Source organism: Oncorhynchus keta, chromosome 2 (genome assembly GCF_023373465.1).
Source record: "Oncorhynchus keta strain PuntledgeMale-10-30-2019 chromosome 2, Oket_V2, whole genome shotgun sequence".
In the NCBI taxonomy this organism is placed as follows: domain Eukaryota; kingdom Metazoa; phylum Chordata; class Actinopteri; order Salmoniformes; family Salmonidae; genus Oncorhynchus; species Oncorhynchus keta.
Window position 1 is genome coordinate 41,440,766 of NC_068422.1, and position 19,410 is coordinate 41,460,175.

At 43.1% G+C, this 19,410-nt stretch overlaps 2 protein-coding genes across 20 annotated transcripts in view; one reads left to right on the forward strand and one right to left on the reverse strand.

Annotated features, from left to right (window-relative positions):
• Nucleotides 1–3,108, forward strand: part of LOC118400351 (calcium/calmodulin-dependent protein kinase type II subunit gamma) — a 140,965-nt gene extending 137,857 nt beyond the window's left edge. For all 17 annotated transcript variants that reach the window (XM_035797102.2, XM_035797198.2, XM_035797147.2 and 14 more), the window contains one exon: nucleotides 209–3,108. The gene's annotated coding sequence lies outside the window, so the exon portion shown is untranslated. The remainder of the gene's footprint in view (nucleotides 1–208) is intronic.
• Nucleotides 3,109–3,749: 641 nt separating this feature from the next.
• The window catches only part of LOC118400321 (bifunctional heparan sulfate N-deacetylase/N-sulfotransferase 2-like), a 190,598-nt gene continuing 174,937 nt past the window's right edge, over nucleotides 3,750–19,410 (reverse strand). For all 3 annotated transcript variants that reach the window (XM_035797030.2, XM_052476752.1, XM_035797061.2), the window contains 8 exons: nucleotides 9,047–9,175; nucleotides 8,579–8,761; nucleotides 8,274–8,370; nucleotides 7,568–7,691; nucleotides 5,973–6,147; nucleotides 5,465–5,635; nucleotides 5,056–5,268; nucleotides 3,750–4,880 (listed from right to left, as the gene is read on the reverse strand). In XM_035797030.2, the coding sequence (XP_035652923.1) occupies nucleotides 4,755–4,880; nucleotides 5,056–5,268; nucleotides 5,465–5,635; nucleotides 5,973–6,147; nucleotides 7,568–7,691; nucleotides 8,274–8,370; nucleotides 8,579–8,761; nucleotides 9,047–9,175 (1,218 nt within the window). In that variant the 3' untranslated portion in view covers nucleotides 3,750–4,754. The remainder of the gene's footprint in view (nucleotides 4,881–5,055; nucleotides 5,269–5,464; nucleotides 5,636–5,972; nucleotides 6,148–7,567; nucleotides 7,692–8,273; nucleotides 8,371–8,578; nucleotides 8,762–9,046; nucleotides 9,176–19,410) is intronic.

Below are 19,410 nucleotides of genomic sequence, written 5' to 3' on the forward strand. Positions count from 1 at the left end.
CATTTATCTAAAAAGGATAACTTTTTTAACATTTCAATATATTTAAAAAAAAAAAGGAAATTTACTGAGTAGGATGGTTCTTCCCTTCCTCCTCTGAGGAGCCTCCACTGCTGTATATAAACCTATTATAGTGTTGTAAACTCAGGAGTAGTTTGGAGAGGCTGCCCTGTGCACTCCCCACCACTCTCCCTCTCTCTCTTTTCCTCAGCTTTGCCTGAATTCTGAAGACGATTGGAACATTTCCTCTCAGTGGTTGGATTGGTGCCTGGAGCCCGGCCGGAAGAGACCGCTTGAAGTTTTACAATCCTTGGGGGGGAAAAATAAAAATAAATTATATTTAAAAGCCAACCGACAACACCACCAAAACCAATCCAGTCCAACCCTAGCTTGATGTTGGGGGCCGGCTGGGGCCCGAGGCCCTCCCCTCAGGACAGTGCATGCTTCTGACGCCCATGGGGGGCGCGCGGTCTTGTTCTTTTTCCATGGATCCATATTTTTTGCCCTTTGTTTGGAAAGGTGTTTAAAGTATTAACATATGTACAAAAAATATGAAATTATTATAAAAAAGTCACATTAATCAACAATGATTAAATATGAATTTTCTATATAAAAAAGGAGCACACACCCTAATATTAGTGGTGGTTGTTTTTGTGTTTTGTTTCACAATGAATCTAGTTGTTTTCTTTCTTTTTCTGGATGCAAACAAATGCTAGGAGGGAAAATGTAAGAAAGAAACTAAATGATGATACTTAGTATTAGAATTAAGAACACCAAAGTGTAGACTTTAGGCCTCTTTAGGCATTTAAATACATTGTTTTAATGTAGATGTATGTTTTTATGGGTTAGGCGGGTTTCAGAAGGGACAGTGTTTTAGTATTCATGTGTTATTGTGGAACTCTTCATTTTTATCCCCTGAATGATGCTTTATTTGAAAGTATTTTGTGTTTGAAGAATTTTTAAATGGGGCACTTTATTTAATATAGTAATGTATACATGGATATTTATAAGGAGAAAGGGAAAAGACTCTTTACTTTCAGAGTTTGGAGAATGGATGTGTGTGAGAGTGAATGTGTGTTCTCCTGTCCCTATTCAGCCTCTTTTGCCGTTTGAGATCCCCTGTGTACACACACACAAGGCCCAAACTCCAGGCCCCTGTGCTGTGCCGTTTGGGTCTATAAACCAGCCTGCTCCTCCAGCTTCAGCCACAGTCTCCTGACCAGCACAACCTGAAGTTGCAGAACACGACCATCGGTTTTCAGTGCTGAGTTTGCCATCTTCCTTTGGGCCTCTAGAGGGCACATGACACAATCAGTCAAGCTAACTGATACTATTCTGACAGAGGCCCCAATCTACAAACTCTGAATGCTCAGATATAATTTCCTACTATGATTTTAGCATGTTTGATCAATTGGGGGGGTCTAAAATGGCCTGTACTGTTTTGCACATACATTTGAGACTCAATGCTGTTCTGTTCACTCCCCAGGTGAATGTTTCTGCAACTTCAGGTTAAGCTCGCCCACTCCTGGGGTCTCTACTTGTTTCTATAGCGAGCGACCCTGCTAATCAGCTGTCTAGCTTTTAGTGCCATTCAGTGTGACGATGTCACCCTTTGCCTGTCTCGTTTTGATCCCCGTCCTGTTCTCTAACGTACATGACGTACATCTTTTTTTTGCTTGCCGTACCTCTCTTTAAAAGCATGTGAAAATGAGAATGCAGTAAAGTGGGGTGCTGAGTTGACCCGTGGCATGTCAGACCTCTGGCTGGGCATAAGATTGGATGGGAGGCTGGGTGCTTGGGAGCCACAGTGAAAGCAATCAATGGATTGGTCCCTTTGTCACGGTTTCTGTTGTAACGGTTCTAGATGTTAGTGTTCTTACTGGTGGTATTATGAGTGATCTAAGTTTTCTTTTGAGATTGGAGCTGAAATATGGGGAGGCAGTTGAGGTGAGGGATGGGGCTCAGGCTGCTAGCAAATCACACCCTGTCCAACCCCCCACACACATGCAGAAAATGCCACAATAGACATGGAATCAACATCAACGGTGTACACACACAAAATAAACCCTCGAAACAGTCTCACTTAAAAAACATATCTTTGTGTTGATGGTAAAACATTGGAACACTGTTTTTCACCGTGTTGTAGAAACTTGTGTGTGGCTTTGTACCGCCAGTGGGGTGAAGCTTGCCGTTTACCCCTTCACTTCTGTGCTAAGCAGCTCCATAGTACTCGTGTTCCATTGAACCTGTCAAAGGCCGGATTACCAAAAAGCTGAAAAATCTACCTACCGATGATATCAAAAAAATGTTGAACATATTAAAACAAAACTTGTGCTCTGTTTTTATCATGAGCCACATGTGGCCCCACCCTATTGTGTGTGCTGCTGGGTGTTGTGACATATCTGCAATGCCATGAGACTGTATTCCCCTTTGCACCATGATGCGATGGATACAGTACTGAACTATGTGATGTGTTTTGGATCCGAGTAGTTTTCCTGACTTTGCGCTGTGGGTATTGACCTCTCTCCCCCACCAGGCCTGATGCTTCCAGTCAGTGTGTGTTCACACAGCCATGGGAATGTTCATGTGAAAGAGTATAACCATCCAGTTTATTTCAATTCTTAAAAACAATTCAAAGGGAAGAAGAGAGAAATAGTAGTTACTGAGGGAAGGACAGTTAACCTTTGATTATACTATACCTTACTGGCCAGCAGGATAGGGAGAGAGTTGATATACAAAAAAAAAAAGAATAATAAATAAATATTAAAAGCCAGACTTTAATAACAAAAATATATATGCAGTTTTACAAGAGGAAAAATATGCATGTCTTCTTTCTGGTAATATTTTTTACTGTCTGTGTTTACTTAATAAATGTACATCTATATATGTTACTTGCACCTTCAAGGTCAATGAAAATGGCTGTCTCAAATGTTGAAATGAAGTGATGTATCACGTTTAAAAAAACTACAAAAAAAGCCTTAGCTTGGTATGTTTCCCTTTATTTGTAAATGTACTGCATTGTAACCATATAGTAAGGGGATGCATATGACTATACTCTGAGCTGGAGTTTTGCATGACCATACAATAAAGAAAATCATTACTTTAAAACTATCAAGTGTTTGTTTGAATGTTAGCAGATCATATCTTTGTTATTTAAACAAGAAACATCGAATAAAAATAACATTTCAACATAAGTTGTGTCCGGTTTATGTGTGTGTGTGTGTGTGCTAGTCCATCCTTGCAGGATCTAAACGTTGCATCTTGTGTGTGTCAATAAATCACAAGAATATTACAGTTGAGTACATTACTTATTTCATATTTTTCTGCTTGTTCATTATAGCCTGTCTGACTGACTAATCCCTAGGAGTCTATCCAAAGGGACATCAGAGATTGAGGTCAAGTCCCTTGTTAACACTAGACTGATTAATGAACATGATTTGTCCATTGAACAGGTTTCCACGGATTCATCGTGCGAATGAGAGGATGATTAGATAGGAGGTATTTCACGTGATACGCGAGTCTAAAAGGTGACTCAGTCAAATGATCCATTGAAAATAGGCCTTCCCGAAAACGGATTACTACTGTACTGCAGACTATAATATGTACCTTTACTCTCCTGTCTGTTAAACTACATCGGCACTGCCGTTTCCATTCCAGTCTTCTGTAGACAGCATCAGACACGGGTAAATTACAGTGCCTCCTGCATTGACAGGCAGAAGCTCAAGTTTAAAAAAAGACAAATGAACAATCCATTCCAACCTCTGAGTTTATTAGAGATGATACAGCGTTGGTCTTTGTTTTGTAGTTTTGGCAAAATAAACAGAAAACAAAACAGCAGCTCCTGTTACGACAGACACTCACAAGCAGAGAGACCTAGAACCTCTCTCTCCAGCTCATCCTCTTCTCTCTTTCTACACAGCTCTAAACTGACTGGGTTACCTACGTGAGTGTGAGGGAGAACGTGCATGGTTAAAGTGTGTGGGTTTCTCTGTAGACTTGTGGGGCCTATTAGACCGTTTGTTTATCAGAATGTACTCCAAAGGCCTCAGCTTTGGGGTAGTGGAATGCACAGTCTGTTGGAGCCGTGGCCTTTGATGCACTACATCCATCCTATGGCACACGTCTTTGTCCATAGCACTAGAGTTTGCTGTCTTGTTTAGTTCATGTCTATTCTGTCACATTTCCCACCCATCCCCCACCAACAATATACAACAGCTTTCAAATTTACAACATTTTACATTCATTCTTCTGAAGAAATGAGAAGTGTGTGTGTGAGCTTGTGACCACACGCATGTTGCCGGGTTTATTCATGCACTCCAGGGCCACAAGATATCAGTTCCTGTTAAAAAGGGGGGTAACATGACATTAGACCCCCCCCCATCTCCTCTCAGTCTGCCAGACCCTGGCGTCAGTCAGTCCAACCGGCTGCAGGCTGAGACAAGTCCTCTACTTTCTGGATGAAGATGATGACTGCGAGGGGAAAGAGGGAGGGGTTGTTTCAGCAGTCCAACTCATTAACTCCCTTATTAGAGGCCATTATTCCCCTCCCGTGAGGATTGGTTTCTACAGTGGCATTTCAGGGTGGAGGAGTCCATTGTCCTGATAGGGGGCTGTCCTCCCGCCTTCTCTCCTCTTCCACTCTCTGTAGTGACTGGTGTTGGGTGTGGGTAAACAGGGCCCTCTTACCCAGTGCCAGGCCAGGCAGGGCAGTGCTCCAGTCCCAGGCTGTGGCTGTGGTTCCGTAGGGAGGTCCAGTCTCAGCTCCAGCTGGAGCTCTGCAGCTCCTCTCTCAGCCAGGCGGGCAGGGGCTGGCCCAGCCGGTTCAGCAGCCTCAGCAGCTCCATGTTGTGCTCCCGGTAATGCTCCGTCAGGAAGGCACGCGACTGTAATACACACAACAGAGAACAGTCAGCGAAGGACTATATGAGGCACTTGTTAAGACATATCTACATGTTAGGCAGAAGTCAAAATACAACATGGCCACTCGGAGAAACAAGCTGACAAGATGGGATAATGTGCAGTGTCTGACATTTTCCTTGAAAGATGGAGTAACTGTACCTCAGGAGTCATGTCAGAGTATTTCCTGCCTTTACTCTTGCCCAAACACTTGGGTCGTGCTCCTTCCACCCTCTGGCACCAGAACCCTTTACTTTCATCATACGTCAGAGCCTGGGTGTAGTTGAAGATGGGTGTGACCCCCAGGAACCTCTGGATGCCCTCCATGACCAGGGCAGGGTTGGATCGCAGCTGGGACCCATCCACTATGTGGACCTGGAAACAGGAATCACACCTCTCACATTCTGGATTCCACACAGGTAGTACTGCCATGATCAATCATGGAAAATACTGTGAAGCCATGTTTCTGAATGGATGCATTTGAGTTGTTCACGGGGGTGTCTCCTGTAGTTTTCAGTATCTAGCTGTGCACATTTAGTATGTTTGTGTATTTCCAGTAATGTAATGTTACCTGGCTGGGCTGGTAGTGGTGTAACCAGCGCTCCAGGTGTGTGGCGTAGGCCCCAGGTTTAAGGCAGCGCCTCTGCAGGATGAGCAGCTCTCGGGGGGAGGAAGGCCTCGCTGTCACCACCTCCTGGAACGTGTGGTTAACGGTCATCGGGTCCTGGTGAGCCCGCTGGTGCTGTAGGGTAACACACAAGGGAAATGTTAAATTTCAGGCATCTTGAGTTATCAAAGATTATCAGAAGTCAAGACTTCAGAAGAATCCCGTATCAAGTGATTTTACAAGATAACTTTTGACAGACTTTGTACCTTTGGCCTCTTGAGAATAAATACATGCAAATAAACAGGTGAAGCTCAAATAAAAACAGATGGCATTTCTTTTCTCTGGAGTGAGGCAGCCAGGAGTCCTTTCCATGTGGTCACTTAACGGTCTTGACAAATGGTCTGGGAACAGTTTATATTTCATGACCCTGATCACATTATGGCTGAGGAAGTTAAGAGTGTGACAGACCCACCTGGTACCAGGAGTAGGCACGGTCCGCTGGGTTGATGAGCACAGCCAGGATCTTGGCTCGGGACAGCAGGGCGGCCGCTCTCTTAGGGGCTACCTCCGTGTCAAAGTAGTTAGCACTTTTCTCAAACATGAAGTCTGTACTGACATTCGATGGGAAGGGGAAGAAGTCCATGTACCTGAAGAGAGGCCGGGGGAGAGCAGTTACGGTTAGCGAGGGGCATAACAGAGCATATGTCATTTGAATGTCTTCCTGCGTCATGTCCCTTTCCACCTAATGGACCATACTGTTATACATTCTCACTGATATGGGAGAAATAGATACGTGAGAGCAATATGGAGGAAGACTACACTACAAGTAAGCAGGAAGGAACCACAGTGCCTTTGGAAGGTGTTCAGACCTCTTGACCTTTTCCACTTTTGCTACGTTATGGCCTTATTATAAAATGGATTAAAAAAAACAATCCTCAGCAATCTAAACACAATACCCATAATGACAAAGCGAAAACAGCTTTTAGAAAATATATTTAAAAAATTGTTAAACGGCTTATTTACATAAGTATTCAGACCCTTTGCTATGACACTTGAAATTGAGCTCAGGAGCATCCTGTTTCCATTGATCATCGTTGAGATGTTTCTACAACTTGGAGTCCATCTGTGGTAAATTCAATTGATTGGACATGATTTGGAAAGGCACACACCTGTCTATATAAGGTCCCACAGTTGACAGTGCATTTCAGAGCAAAAACCAAACCATGAGGTGGAAGGAATTGTCCGTAGAGCTCCGAGACAGGATTGTGTCGAGGCGCGGTGGTGGCAACATCATGCTGAGGGGATGTTTTTCAGTGGCAGGGACTGGGAGACAAGTCAGGGTCAAGGCAAAGATGAACGGAGCAAAGTACAGAGATATCCTTGACGAAAACCTGCCCCAGAGCGGTCAGGACCTCAGACTGGGGCAAAGGTTCACCTTCCAACAGGACAACGACCCTAAGCACACAGCCAAGACAACGCAGGAGTGGCTTCAGGACAAGTCTCAATGTCCTTGAGTGGCCCAGCCAGAGGCCAGGACTTGAAACCGATCTAACTTCTCCGGAGTGACCTGAAAATAGCTGTGCAGCAACGCTCCCCATCCAACCTGACAGAGCTTCAGAGGATCTGCAGAGAACAATGGGAGAAATGCCGCAAATACAGGTATACCAAGCTTGTAGCGTCATATCAAGTAATTAATTATTATAATATTATTATTATTATATTATAAGTAATTATTGCCAAAGGCGCGTCAACAAAGTACTGCGTGAAGAGTCTGAATACTTACGTAAATGTGATATCATTTTTAATACATTTGCAAAAATAAAAAATAAAAACTATTTTAGTTTGTCATTATCGGGTACTGTGTATAGATTGATGAGGAAAAAAACGCTATTTAATACATTTTAGAATAAGGTTGTAACCTAACAAAATGTGGAAATAGTCAAGGGGTCTGAATACTTTCCGAAGGTGCTACCATATGGATATAGGCTCTTAGATCAGTTCAGACAAAAGAAGGCTACAGGCTTCATTAGTGTTTAAATCTCAGAGTGGGCAGCAAAGTCGTCTTACCAGTCAATACCGTTGTTGTAGTTGGGGCCGCTAAAGAACTGGATCTCCTCAAAGGTGACAAGACTGGGGAAGCTACTGGTGATGGCAGGGTGGAGGCTCAGGAATGAGTGCAGCGCTGTGGTGCCTGAGAGAACACAGATGAATATACACTCTTTAAAATAAATGTTTTTACCCCCTTTTCTCCACAATTTCGTGGTATCCAATTGTTAGTAGCTACTATCTTGTCTCATCACTACAACTCCCATACGGGCTCGGGAGAGACTAAGGTTGAAAGCCATGCGTCCGCACTGCTTCTTAAAACAGCATGCATCCAACCCGGAAGCCAGCCGCACCAATGTGTCGGAGGAAACACCATGCCCCTGGCAACCTGGTTAGCGCACTGCGCCCAGCCCGCCACAGGAGTCGCTAGTGCACGATGAGACTAGGATATCCCTACCGGCCAAACCCTCCCTAACCCAGACGACGCTAGGCGTCGCCCCATGGACCTCCCGGTCGAGGCCGGCTGCGACAGAGCCTGGGCTCGAACTCAGAGTCTCTGCGATGCAGTGCCCTAGACCACTGCGCCACCCGGGAGGCCCATGAATATACACTTTGACTGAAACTCGCCACCACAAACGCCATCACGCAATCCATTTTGGCCAAGAGAGTATGTGGCGAGCGAGAGAGTATAGCTGTCTTAAGAAAATGGTTGGCTGCAGGGTCTCACCTGTTTTCTGTGGGCCTATGACCAGGAACCTCGGTAGTCTATCGCAGGTCTTTTCTTTCGACCAGATGTCTTTATGTCTCTTGTCATGACATGGGTTCTGAGGACAGATAAAGAGGGGTTACGGTCTCCAATGCATATATCTAGCTCATCATGGTGTCATTTTATTGCAAAATTAAATTAAATTATGGGCCAAACGTAATAACAATAACCTCAATAAACAGTACATATCTAAAATAGGAAACAGTAACTAACAACAAATTGATTATCACATCTGTAATAATAATTGATCATTGCAGGCCTCTAACCTGCCAGAGGGGGTCTCTCTCCTCGGGGAAGATCTGGAAGTATTTGTCAGCCAGCTGCATGGGGGGGAGTGTCTGCAGCCGCAAGTTGGTCCAACACTGAACAAACTTCACCAGGGACTCAAAGGTGTACAGGCCCAGCCGGTCATTTCCATAGTTAGACAGGTGGGTCATGAAGATGCTGATCTAGAAGGGGACAGAGAGGAGTCAGAGGACTATACCAACAGGTGAGTAGGGAAGTGAGACCTTTCACTGTTTGTCTACGCATCTTAAATGCACACTAGGCAAATTCCCACTCGTGAAACTAAAATTGTAGCACAGACTGACATCAATTAATGATTTACACAAAAGTCAAAGTTACAGGTCATTTTCCCAAGCTAGGACTTTTCCAGATTGAAGTTTCTCAGGTCATATAGAGGTAGCAGCTTCAGTAAGGAGAGACAGAGTATCTTGAGAGTGAACTAAACTTACAGGGTTGAGGAGGACGGTGAGGAACAGCTCTCCTCCCCTGATGCTCTTGTCCAGCTCTTTGGAGCCTCCTGGGTACTCGTTATAGAAGATGGTGTGAGTGAAGAGGCCACATGTCTGTCTGGGTAACACCTGCAGTGACAGAGGGAAATTGTCAAAAATAGTGTAGGAACAGAAATAACCAACTCTCTCTTTTTTTAAAAACACGTAATGAATGAATAGGGCCTTAGTACATTTGCATAAACTCTAAGCCCTTAATAAGAGCTCTCACTAAGCACTGAGGGGAAATCTTAACTTCTGTTTTAAGTCACATTTTCACTTAGTTATGCACTGATGTCAATGGGAGATCAAGTGAAAATTCAACTTAAAGTTTAAGACTCACCTCTGAATGATTTACTATATCTAGCAGCAATTAAAGGAGAAGTTTACCTCAAATCCAAAAGTTCCCAAGTGATTCCATACCCTCTCTCCCTGCAGTCTAGAACAGGAAAGCTGCAAAAACAGGTCAGGTGACTCACAATGTATCTTTGTGCACTGCTAGCTCTGCTCTGTTGTCAGTCACCTAGCGGTTGAGAAATCTGCGAATTGTGGACAAATTCTTTGTTTTATTGAAAGAATATGTCCGAATGAGCTATATAAACAAATATATATCAAAAGTGCTATTAGGTTTGAGTCAGGAAACATGTATGCATGCATGTACAGTCGGTCAGGGAGAGGTTGAAAACGTCAGTGAAGACACTTGCCAGTTGGTCCGCACATGCTTTGAGTACACATCCTGGTAATCCATCTAGCCCCACGGCTTTGTGAATGTTGACCTGTTTAAAAGCTCGCATCGGTTGTCCGGAACAGCTAGTGCTCTCATGCATGCTTCAGTGTTGCTTGCCTTGAAGCGAGCTTAAAAGGCATTTTGCTCGTCTGGTAGGCATTTGTCAATGGGCAGCTCGCGACTGGATTTCCATTTGTAGTCCGTAATAGTTTGTAACCCCTGCCACGTCCGACGAGCGTCAGAGCCGGTGTAGTAGGATTCAATCTTAGCATTGAAGCTTTGCCTGTTTGTTGGTTAGTTTTTAGGCATAGAGGGATTTCTTATAAGCGTCTGGATTAGTGTCCGGCTCCTTGAAATCGGCAGCTCTAGCCTTTAGCTTGGTGCAGATGTTGCCTGTAATCGATGGCTTCTGGTTGGGATATGTAAGTACGGTCACTGTGGGGACGATGTCGTTGCTGTTATTGATGAAGCCGATGACTGAGGTGGTATACTCCTCAATGCCATTGAATGAATCCCCGAACATAATCCAGTCTGTGTTAGCAAAACAGTCTTGGAGCGTAGCCTCTGCGTCATCTGACCATTTCCGTATTGAACGAGTCCCTGGTACTTCCTGCAATAGTTTTTGCTTGTAAGCAGGAATCAGGAGGATAAACTATGGTCAGATTTGCCAAATGGAGGGCGAGAGAGAGCATTGTATGCATCTGTGTGTGGAGTAAAGGTAGTCTAGAGTTTTTTCCCCTCATCATTTCTACCAGCATGTGACATGCTGGCCACTAAGAGCGCTGCTTCTGGATGAGCATTTTCTTGTTTGCCTATGGTCTTACACAGCTCGTTGAGTGCGGTCTTAGTGCCAGCATCAGTTTGTGGTGGTAAATAGACGGCTACGAATAATATAGATGAAAACTCTCTTGGTAGATAGTGTTGTCTACAGCTCATCATGAGGTACTCTACCTCTGGTGAAAATATTAGACATTTAATAATTATTGACAAATAGACACACACCCCAGCCATGACTCAGTGAAACATAAGACATTACAGTTTTTAATGTCCCTTTGGTAGAAAAGTCGTAGATCGTAGATCATCCAGTTTATGTTCAATGACTGCACATTGGCCAATAATACGGATGGTATTGGTGGTTTACCAACTCGCCTATGAATTCTCACGAGGCTCCCGACCTCCTACCCCTTTTTCTCCATCTTTTCTTCATGCGAATGACGGGGATTTGGGCCTGGTCTCGAGAAAGCAGTAGTCGGACTCATTAAAGAAAAATGATTTGTCCGGTTCGAGGTGAGTAATCGCTGTTCTGATGTCCAGAAGCTCTTTTCGGGCATAAGAGACAGTAGAAGCAACATTATGTACAAAATAAGTTACAGACAATGCAAAAAAACTAACAAAATAGCACAGTTTGTTAGGAGCCCGTTAAACAGCAGCCATCCCCTCTGGCGCCATTATTTTGACATGGTGTGTGAACGGGCAAGACAAAAGATTAAGTGCCTTTGAATGGGTTATGGTAGTAGGTGCCACTCACACCGGTTTGAGTCAAGAACTGAAACACTGCTGAGTTTTTCACGCTCAACAGTTTCCCGTGTGTATCAAGAATAATCCACTGCTCAAAAGACATCAATCCAACTTGACAACTGTGGGGAACATTGGAGTTAACATGGGCCAGCATCCCTGTGGAATGCTTTTGACACCTTGTAGAGTCCATGAATGACAAATTGAGGCTGTTCAGAGGGCAAAAGGTGGGTGCAACTCAATATTAATGTTTGGTATCGTGCATTCGGAAAGTAATCAGACCCCTTGACCTTTTCCTGATTCTGTTACGTTACAGCCTTATAAAATGGACTAAATTGTCCCCCCCCCATCAATCTACACACAATACCCCATAATGACAAAGATTTAAAAATTTGATTAAAAAAAAAACTTTACTGACATTTACATAAGTATTCAGACCCTTTACTCAGTACTTTGTCGAAGCACCTTTGGCAGCGTTTACAGCCTTGTGTCTTCTTGGGTATGACGCTACAAGCTTGGCACACCTGTATTTTGAGAGTTTCTCCCATTCTTCTCTGCAGATCCTCTCAAGCTCTGTCACGTTGGATGGGGAGCGTCGCTGCACAGCTATTTTCAGGTCTCTCCAGAGGTGTTCGATCGGGTTCTCTGTCATATTGACCACCGGGTTCTAGGGTCACCTCCCTGACCAAGGCCCTTCTCCCCCGATTGCTCAGTTTGTCCCAGGCAGCCAAATCTAGGAAGAGTCTTGGTGGTTCCAAACTTCTTCCATTTAAGAATGATGGAGGCCACTGTGTTCTTGGGGACCTACAATGCTGCAACATTTTTTGGCACCCTTCCCCAGATCTGTGCCTCAATACAATCTTGTCTCGGAGCTCTACGGACAATTCCTTCGACCTTATGGCTTGGTTTTTGCTCTGAAATGCACCGTCAACTGTGGGACCTTATATACCTTATATACCTTATAGACCTTATATAGACAGGTGTGTGCCTCTCCAAATCATGTCCAATCAATTGAATTTACCACAGGTGGACTCCAATCAAGTTGTAGAAACATCTCAAGGATGATCACTGGAAACAGGATGCATCTGAGCTCAATTCTGAGTCTCAAAGCAAAAGGTCTGAACTTATGTAAATAAGGCATCAGTTTTTTATATTTAATACATTTGAAAAAAAATTCTAAAAAACAGTTTTTGCTTTGTCATTATTGGGTATATTGTGTAGATTGATGAGGGAAAAAAATATTTAATACATTTAAAAAAGGGAAGGGGTCTGAATGCACTGTACTCAGCGTATGTATGAATTGTTTACAATTTTGATTTCTTTAAAACAATGTAATTGTTGGAGTTCAGGTGTTTGACGACTGATGGGGGACTCGGTGCATTCGATTTTTATTTGTATACATTTTTTATTTTACCCCCTTTTTCTCCCCAATTTTGATCTTGTCTCATTGCTGCAACTCCCCAACGGGCTCGGGAGTCAAAGGTCGAGTCATGCGTCCTCCGAAACATGACACGCCAAACCACTTAACACCCGCCCACTTAACCTGGAAGTCAGCCGCACCAATGCATCGGAGGAAACACTGTTCAACTGACGACCGGGGATCAGCCTGCAGGCGCCCGCCACAAGGAGTCACTAGAGCGCGATGAGCCAAGTAAAGTCCCCCGGCCAAATTGTGCACCACCCTATGGGACTCCCGATCAAGGCCAGTTGTGATACAGCCCGGGATCAAACTCGGGTCTGTAGTGATGCCTCTAGCACTGCGATGCAGTGCTTTCGACCACTGCGCCACTCGGGAGGCACGCCTCTACTTCTAGTTCACTGTTTCTAATAATAACAAACAGCAATAGTCATGAATTGGATTGATTTTGCACTCCTGCAAGTGCTCAATGTTCTTAAATGACAAGGGGAAACGCACCTCATCTAATCCATTAACCAGGAGTTTCCATTAGTTCCTACCCCATACTGTGTATTGTGGTTATGATGTGTCTGTGCATTGACGTGTGTGTTCTGTGTCCTGTGTCTCCTTTCTCTGCAGCCAGTGCATCAATCAAGCACCAGCATGACATTGTGCACAGGGACCTCAGGGTGAGTCATCTATCACCATGGCAACGCAACACCTGGGGGGGCTGAGTCATCATGCCCCCACCCCCAAATCCCTCCCACTGGCAACCCTACCGACGCATATGCACACATGTGTGTATATGAAAGCCAATGAAAACGTAAACACAATTCCCCACACACACACACACACACACACACACACACACACACACACACACACACACACACACACACACGTAAGCAAATAAAAACATTTAATTCTTTGGACGTCAGAGAGTGGCTGGTGGAAAAAAACAACAGACCGTTTCCATCTAGTCAGACTGGAATTAAAAGTAGAGGCACTGAGCCAGACCGTGTTTAGAATTTCTAATTCCTTATATTAAGCAAACCAGACAGCCTAATCATTTTATTTTTTATATTTATGGATAGCCATACTCAGACATTAACTTACAAACAAAGCATTTGTGTTAAGTGAGTCCACCAGATCGGAGGTAGTAGAGATGAACAGGCATGTTCTCTTGATAAGTGTGTGAATTTGACAATTTTCCTGTCCTGCTAAGAATTCAAAATGTAAAAAAATGTAAGTACTTTAGGGTGTCAGGGAAAATGTATAGAGTAAAAAGTACATTATTGTCATTAGGAATGTGGTGAAGTAGTCAAAAATATAAATAGTCAAGTACAGATAGCAAAAAAACCCAACTTTAAATAGTAATTTAAAGTATTTTTACTTACAATTGAAGTCGAAAGTTTAAATACACTTAGTTTGGAGACATTACAACTCGTTTTTCAACCACTCCACAAATGTATTGTTAACAAACTATAGTTTTGACAAGTCAGTTAGGACATCTACTATGTGCATTACACAAGTAATTTTTCCAACAATTATTTACAGACAGATTATTTCACTTATAATTCAATGTATCACAATTCCAGAAATTGATGTCATGGCATTTAGAAGCTTCTGATAGGCTAATTGGCATAATTTGAGTCAATTGGAGGTGTACCTGTAGATGTATTTCAAGGCCTACCTTCAAACTCAGTGCCTCTTTGCTTGACAACATGGGAAAAATCTAAAGAAATCAGCCAAGACCTCAGAACAAAATGGTAGACCTCCACAAGTGTGGTTCATCCTTGGGAGCAATTTCCAAACACATGAAAGTACCATGTTCATCTATACAAACAATAGCACGCAAGTATAAACACCCCGGGACCACGCAGCCGTCATACCACTCAGGAAGGAGACGTGTCCTGTCTCCTAGAGATGAACGTACTTTGGTGTGAAAAGTGCAAATCAAACCCAGAACAACAGCAAAGGACCTTGTGAAGATGCTGGAGGAAACAGGCACATAAGTATCTATATCGACATAACCTGAAAGGCCGCTCAGCAAGGAAGAAGCCACTGCTCCAAAACCGTCATAAAAAAGCCAGACTATGGTTTGCAACTGCACATGGGGACAAAGATTGTACTTTTTGGAGAAATGTCCTCTGGTCTGATGAAACAAAAATAGAACAGTTTGGCCATAATGACCGTCATTATATTTGTAGGAAAAAGGGGGAGGCTTGCAAGCCGAAGAACACCATCCCAACCGTGAAGCGCGGGGGTGGCAGCATCATATTGTGGGGGTGCTTTGCTGCAGGAGGGACTGGTGCACTTCACAAAATAGATGGCATGAGGTAGGAAAATTCTGTGAATATATTCAAGCAAAATCACAAGACATCAGTCAGGAAGTTAAAGCTTGGTCGCAAATGGGTCGTCCAAATTGACAATGACCCCAAACATACTTCCAAAAGTTGTGGCAAAATGGCTTAAGGACAACAAAGTCAAGGTATTGGAGTGGCCATCACAAAGCCCTGACCTCAATCCTATAGAAAATTTGTGGGCAGAACTGAAAAAGCATGTGCGAGCAAGGAGGCCTACAAACCTGACTCAGTTACACCAGCTCTGTCAGGAGGAATGGGCCAAAATTCACCCAACTTAATGTGGGAAGCTTGTGGAAGGCTACTCGAAACGTTTGACCCAACTTAAACAATTTAAAGGCAATGCTACCAAATAGTAATTGAGTGTATGTACATTTCTGACGCACTGGGAATGTGATGAAAGAAATAAAAGCTGAAATAAAATCACTCTACTATTATTCTGACATTTCACATTCTTAAAATAAAGTGGTGATCCTAACTGACCTAAGACAGGAAATTTTTACCAGGATTAAATGTCAGGAATTGTGCAAATCTGAGCTTAAATATGTTTGTCTAAGGTGTATGTACTAGAGGTCGACCGATTAATCGGAATGGCCGATTAATTAGGGCCGATTTCAAGTTTTCGTAACACTCGGAAATTGGTATTTTTGGGCGCCGATTTTTGAAGTTATTATTATTATTATTTTTTACACCTTTATTGAATCTTTATTTAACTAGGCAAGTCAGTTAAGAACACATTCTTATTTTCAATGACGGCCTAGGAACGTGGGTTAACTGCCTTGTTCAGTGGGTTAACTTCCTCATTCAGGGCCAGAAAGACAGATTTTCACATTGTCAGCTCGGGGGATCCAATCTTGCAATCTTACAGTTAACTAGTCTAACGCAATAAGACCTTCCACAAGGAGAATTACCGCCTGTTACGCAAAGGCAGGAAGCCAAGGTAAGTTGCTAGCTAGCATTAAACTTATCTTATAAAAAAACAATCAATCATAATCACTAGTTAACGACACATGGTTGATATTACTAGATATGATCTAGCATGTCCTGTGTTGCATACAATCTGACTGGGCGGTGGTAGGCAGAAGCAGGCGCGTAAACATGAATTCAAACAGCACTTTCATGTGTTTTGCCAGCAGCTATTCGTTGTGCGTCAAGCGTTGCGCTGTTTATGACTTCAAACCTATCAACTCCTGAGATGAGGCTGGTGTGACCGAAGTGAAATGGCTGGCTAGTTAGCACGTGCTAATAGCGTTTCAAACTTCACTCGCTCTGAGCCTTGGGGTGGTTGTTTCCCTTGCTCTGCATGGGTAACGCTGCTTCGATGTGGTGGCTGTTTTCGTTGTGTTGCTGGTTCGAGCCCAGGGAGGAGCGAGGAGAGGGACGGAGGCTAACCTGTTACACTGGCAATACTAAAGTGCCTATAAGAACACCCAATAGTCAAAGGTTAATGAAATACAAATGGTATAGAGGGAAATCGTCCTATTATAACTTCAACCTAAAACTTCTTACCTGGGAATATTGAAGACTCATGTTAAAAGGAACCACCAGCTTTCATATATTCTCATGTTCTGAGCAAGGAACTGAAACGTTAGCACATATTTCACTTTTACATTCTTCTCCAACACTTTGTTTTTGCATTATTTAAACCAAATTGAACATGTTTCATTATCTACTTGAGGCTAAATTGATTTTATTGATGTATTATATTAAGTTAAAATAAGTGTTAATTCAGTGTTGTTGTAATTGTCATTATTGCAAATACATTTCTTTTTAATTTTTAAAATTGGCCGATTAAATCGGTATCGGCTTTTTTGGTCCTCCAATAATCGGCATCGAAAAATCATAATCGGTCGATCTCTAGTATGTACATATGTTCCGACTTCAACTGAAAGTCCTTTACACCACTACACCATGATGTCTAATTTGATGCTAATTAGCATTTTCGAATCTACAGAGTAAATAGTGACAAATATATTGATCAAAGAAAGTCACCTTGTCGAGAGAGATTTACACGGTTATCAAAACGTCACACCAGGGAAAGCCTACATGAAACAGAGACCTTTTTTGAAGGGGTTCTAAAATCCCATATGGGAAAAATTAATGGTGAAAAAACGATTGGAACCAGTTTCATGTTTGACAGCTAGGTTTTATGGGTATTATGACACCTACACTGTGGGGCTCTATAGGCTACATGTCTTACTGTTGATGTTTGATGGCAGACTAATACCCATGGAACAGTGGTGGTCGATGCCATTTAAAATGAGGGAGAACAATGATTTATTTATGAGCATGGCCTTATTTCTATTACAGTATATTGGATGGCTCATTCATTTTCCATTCACCCAGCTCAATGCAACATCGATAGATTTAAGCTACTCACTACATGATACTCAAATTAGTTAGCTAGCTAGGTCACTCTGACAGAGCTCCAGAATTCCTCTGTGGAGAAGGTAGAACCTTTCCAGAAGGACAACCATCTCTGCTGCACTCCATCAATGATGTTTTTATAGTAGAGTGGCCAGACGGAAGCCACTCCTCAGTAAAAGGCACATGACAGCCCGCTTGGAGTTTGACAGAAGGCACCTAAAGGATTGTCAGACCACGAGAAACAAGATTCTCTGATCAAATTAAACCAATACTGAGCTCTTTGGCCTGAATGCCATGTCACATCTGGAGGAAACTTGGCACCCTCCCTACGGTGAAGCATGATGGTGGCAGCATGTTTTTCTGCAGCAGGGACTGGGAGACCAGTCAGGATCGAGGGAAAGATGAACAGAGCAAAGTACAGAAAGATCCTTGATGAAAACCTGCTCCAGAGTGCTCAGGATCTCAGACTGGGGTGAAAGTTCACCTTCCAAACACTGCACACAGCCAAGACAACGCAGGAGTGGCTTCGGGACAGGTCTCTGAATGTCCTTGAGTGGCCCAACCAGAGCCCGGACTTGAACTCGATCGAACATCTCTGGAGAGAACTGAAAAAAAGCTGTGCAGTGACGCTCACCATCTAACCCGACAGCGCTTGAGAAGATCTGCAGAGAAGAATGGGAGAAATTCCCCAAATACAGGTGTGCCAAGCTTGTAGCGTCATCCCGAAGAAGACTCAAGGCTGTAATTTCTGCCAAAGGTGCTTCAACAAAGTACTGAGTAAAGGGTCTGAATACTTATGTTAATGTGATATTTCCAGGTATTCCACACAAGGCTATACAGTTGCCTGACATTTTGTCATGCAAATAAGCTATGGCTAGCCAACATCAGACATTGGGAAAATGTGTGAAAATATCCAGTAGGCCAGCATCCCGGAGTTGCCTCTTCACTGTTTCTCTAATGTACTTGTCCTCTTGCTCAGTTGTGCACCGGGGCCTCCCACTCCTCATTCTATTGTGGTTAGGGCCAGTTTGCGCTGTTCTGTGAAGGGAGTAGTACACAGCGTGGTACGAGATCTTAAGTTTCTTGGTCATTTCTCACATGGAATAGCCTTCATTTCTCAGAACAAGAATAGACTGATGAGTTTTAGAAGAAAGTTAACACAACGTGCCATTGGAAGACAGGAGTGATGGTTGCTGGAAATGGGCCTCTGTATGCCTATGTAGTGTTGGGAAATAATCAGAATTAGTTGGGTAACATAGATAAGATGTTTTATTTTCATGATATGCTTATGAGTTATTTCTCATAAGAATGTATTTTGTTGTACTATAGTGGTGGCCATTGGCAGTTATCTGTTCTCTGTCAGGACTAAGTTGTTTGGGCCGCAGAGAAGGGAGAGGTCAAGGTGTCATCATGTGTAAACATATCTTTTGCCCCACTGTGTCTGTGTGCCAGTCACTCCCTACTTTTCCCATCGGAGAGAGGAGGATGGCAGTGTCTGGAATCATTCTATGCTCCCTCTTTTGTTGTTCCTATGTTGACCTATATGCCTCACTCTCCTCTCCGTGAGTTTATCCAGGATTGGTTGTATTTAGAATTGGTTGTATCTAAATTACAATTTGATATATATCTTAGGGTGGGGGTAATGACTAGGTACCATTTTGTACCAAGGACGAGATAAGAGCTTTGTTTAGGAGACCAAACTGAACAATAATTTATAGCCAACTCTGTCTTCTTTGGGGATACTCCTCTCTGAAGTAAGGTTTTTTCTTTCTGTAAGTTCCAAAGACCTGTGGTTTGTCATGTCGTCTAAGGGGGTTGGATCTTTGCTATAAAGGATCCCATTTGCCATTATGTTGACGACTCTCAACCTTTCATTAGATACTGAACTGTTGAAAGTCAAAATGCTATTGCAAAAGCTTAATTATTATTAAAGGTGAAGATTAAGCATAACTCTTACTTG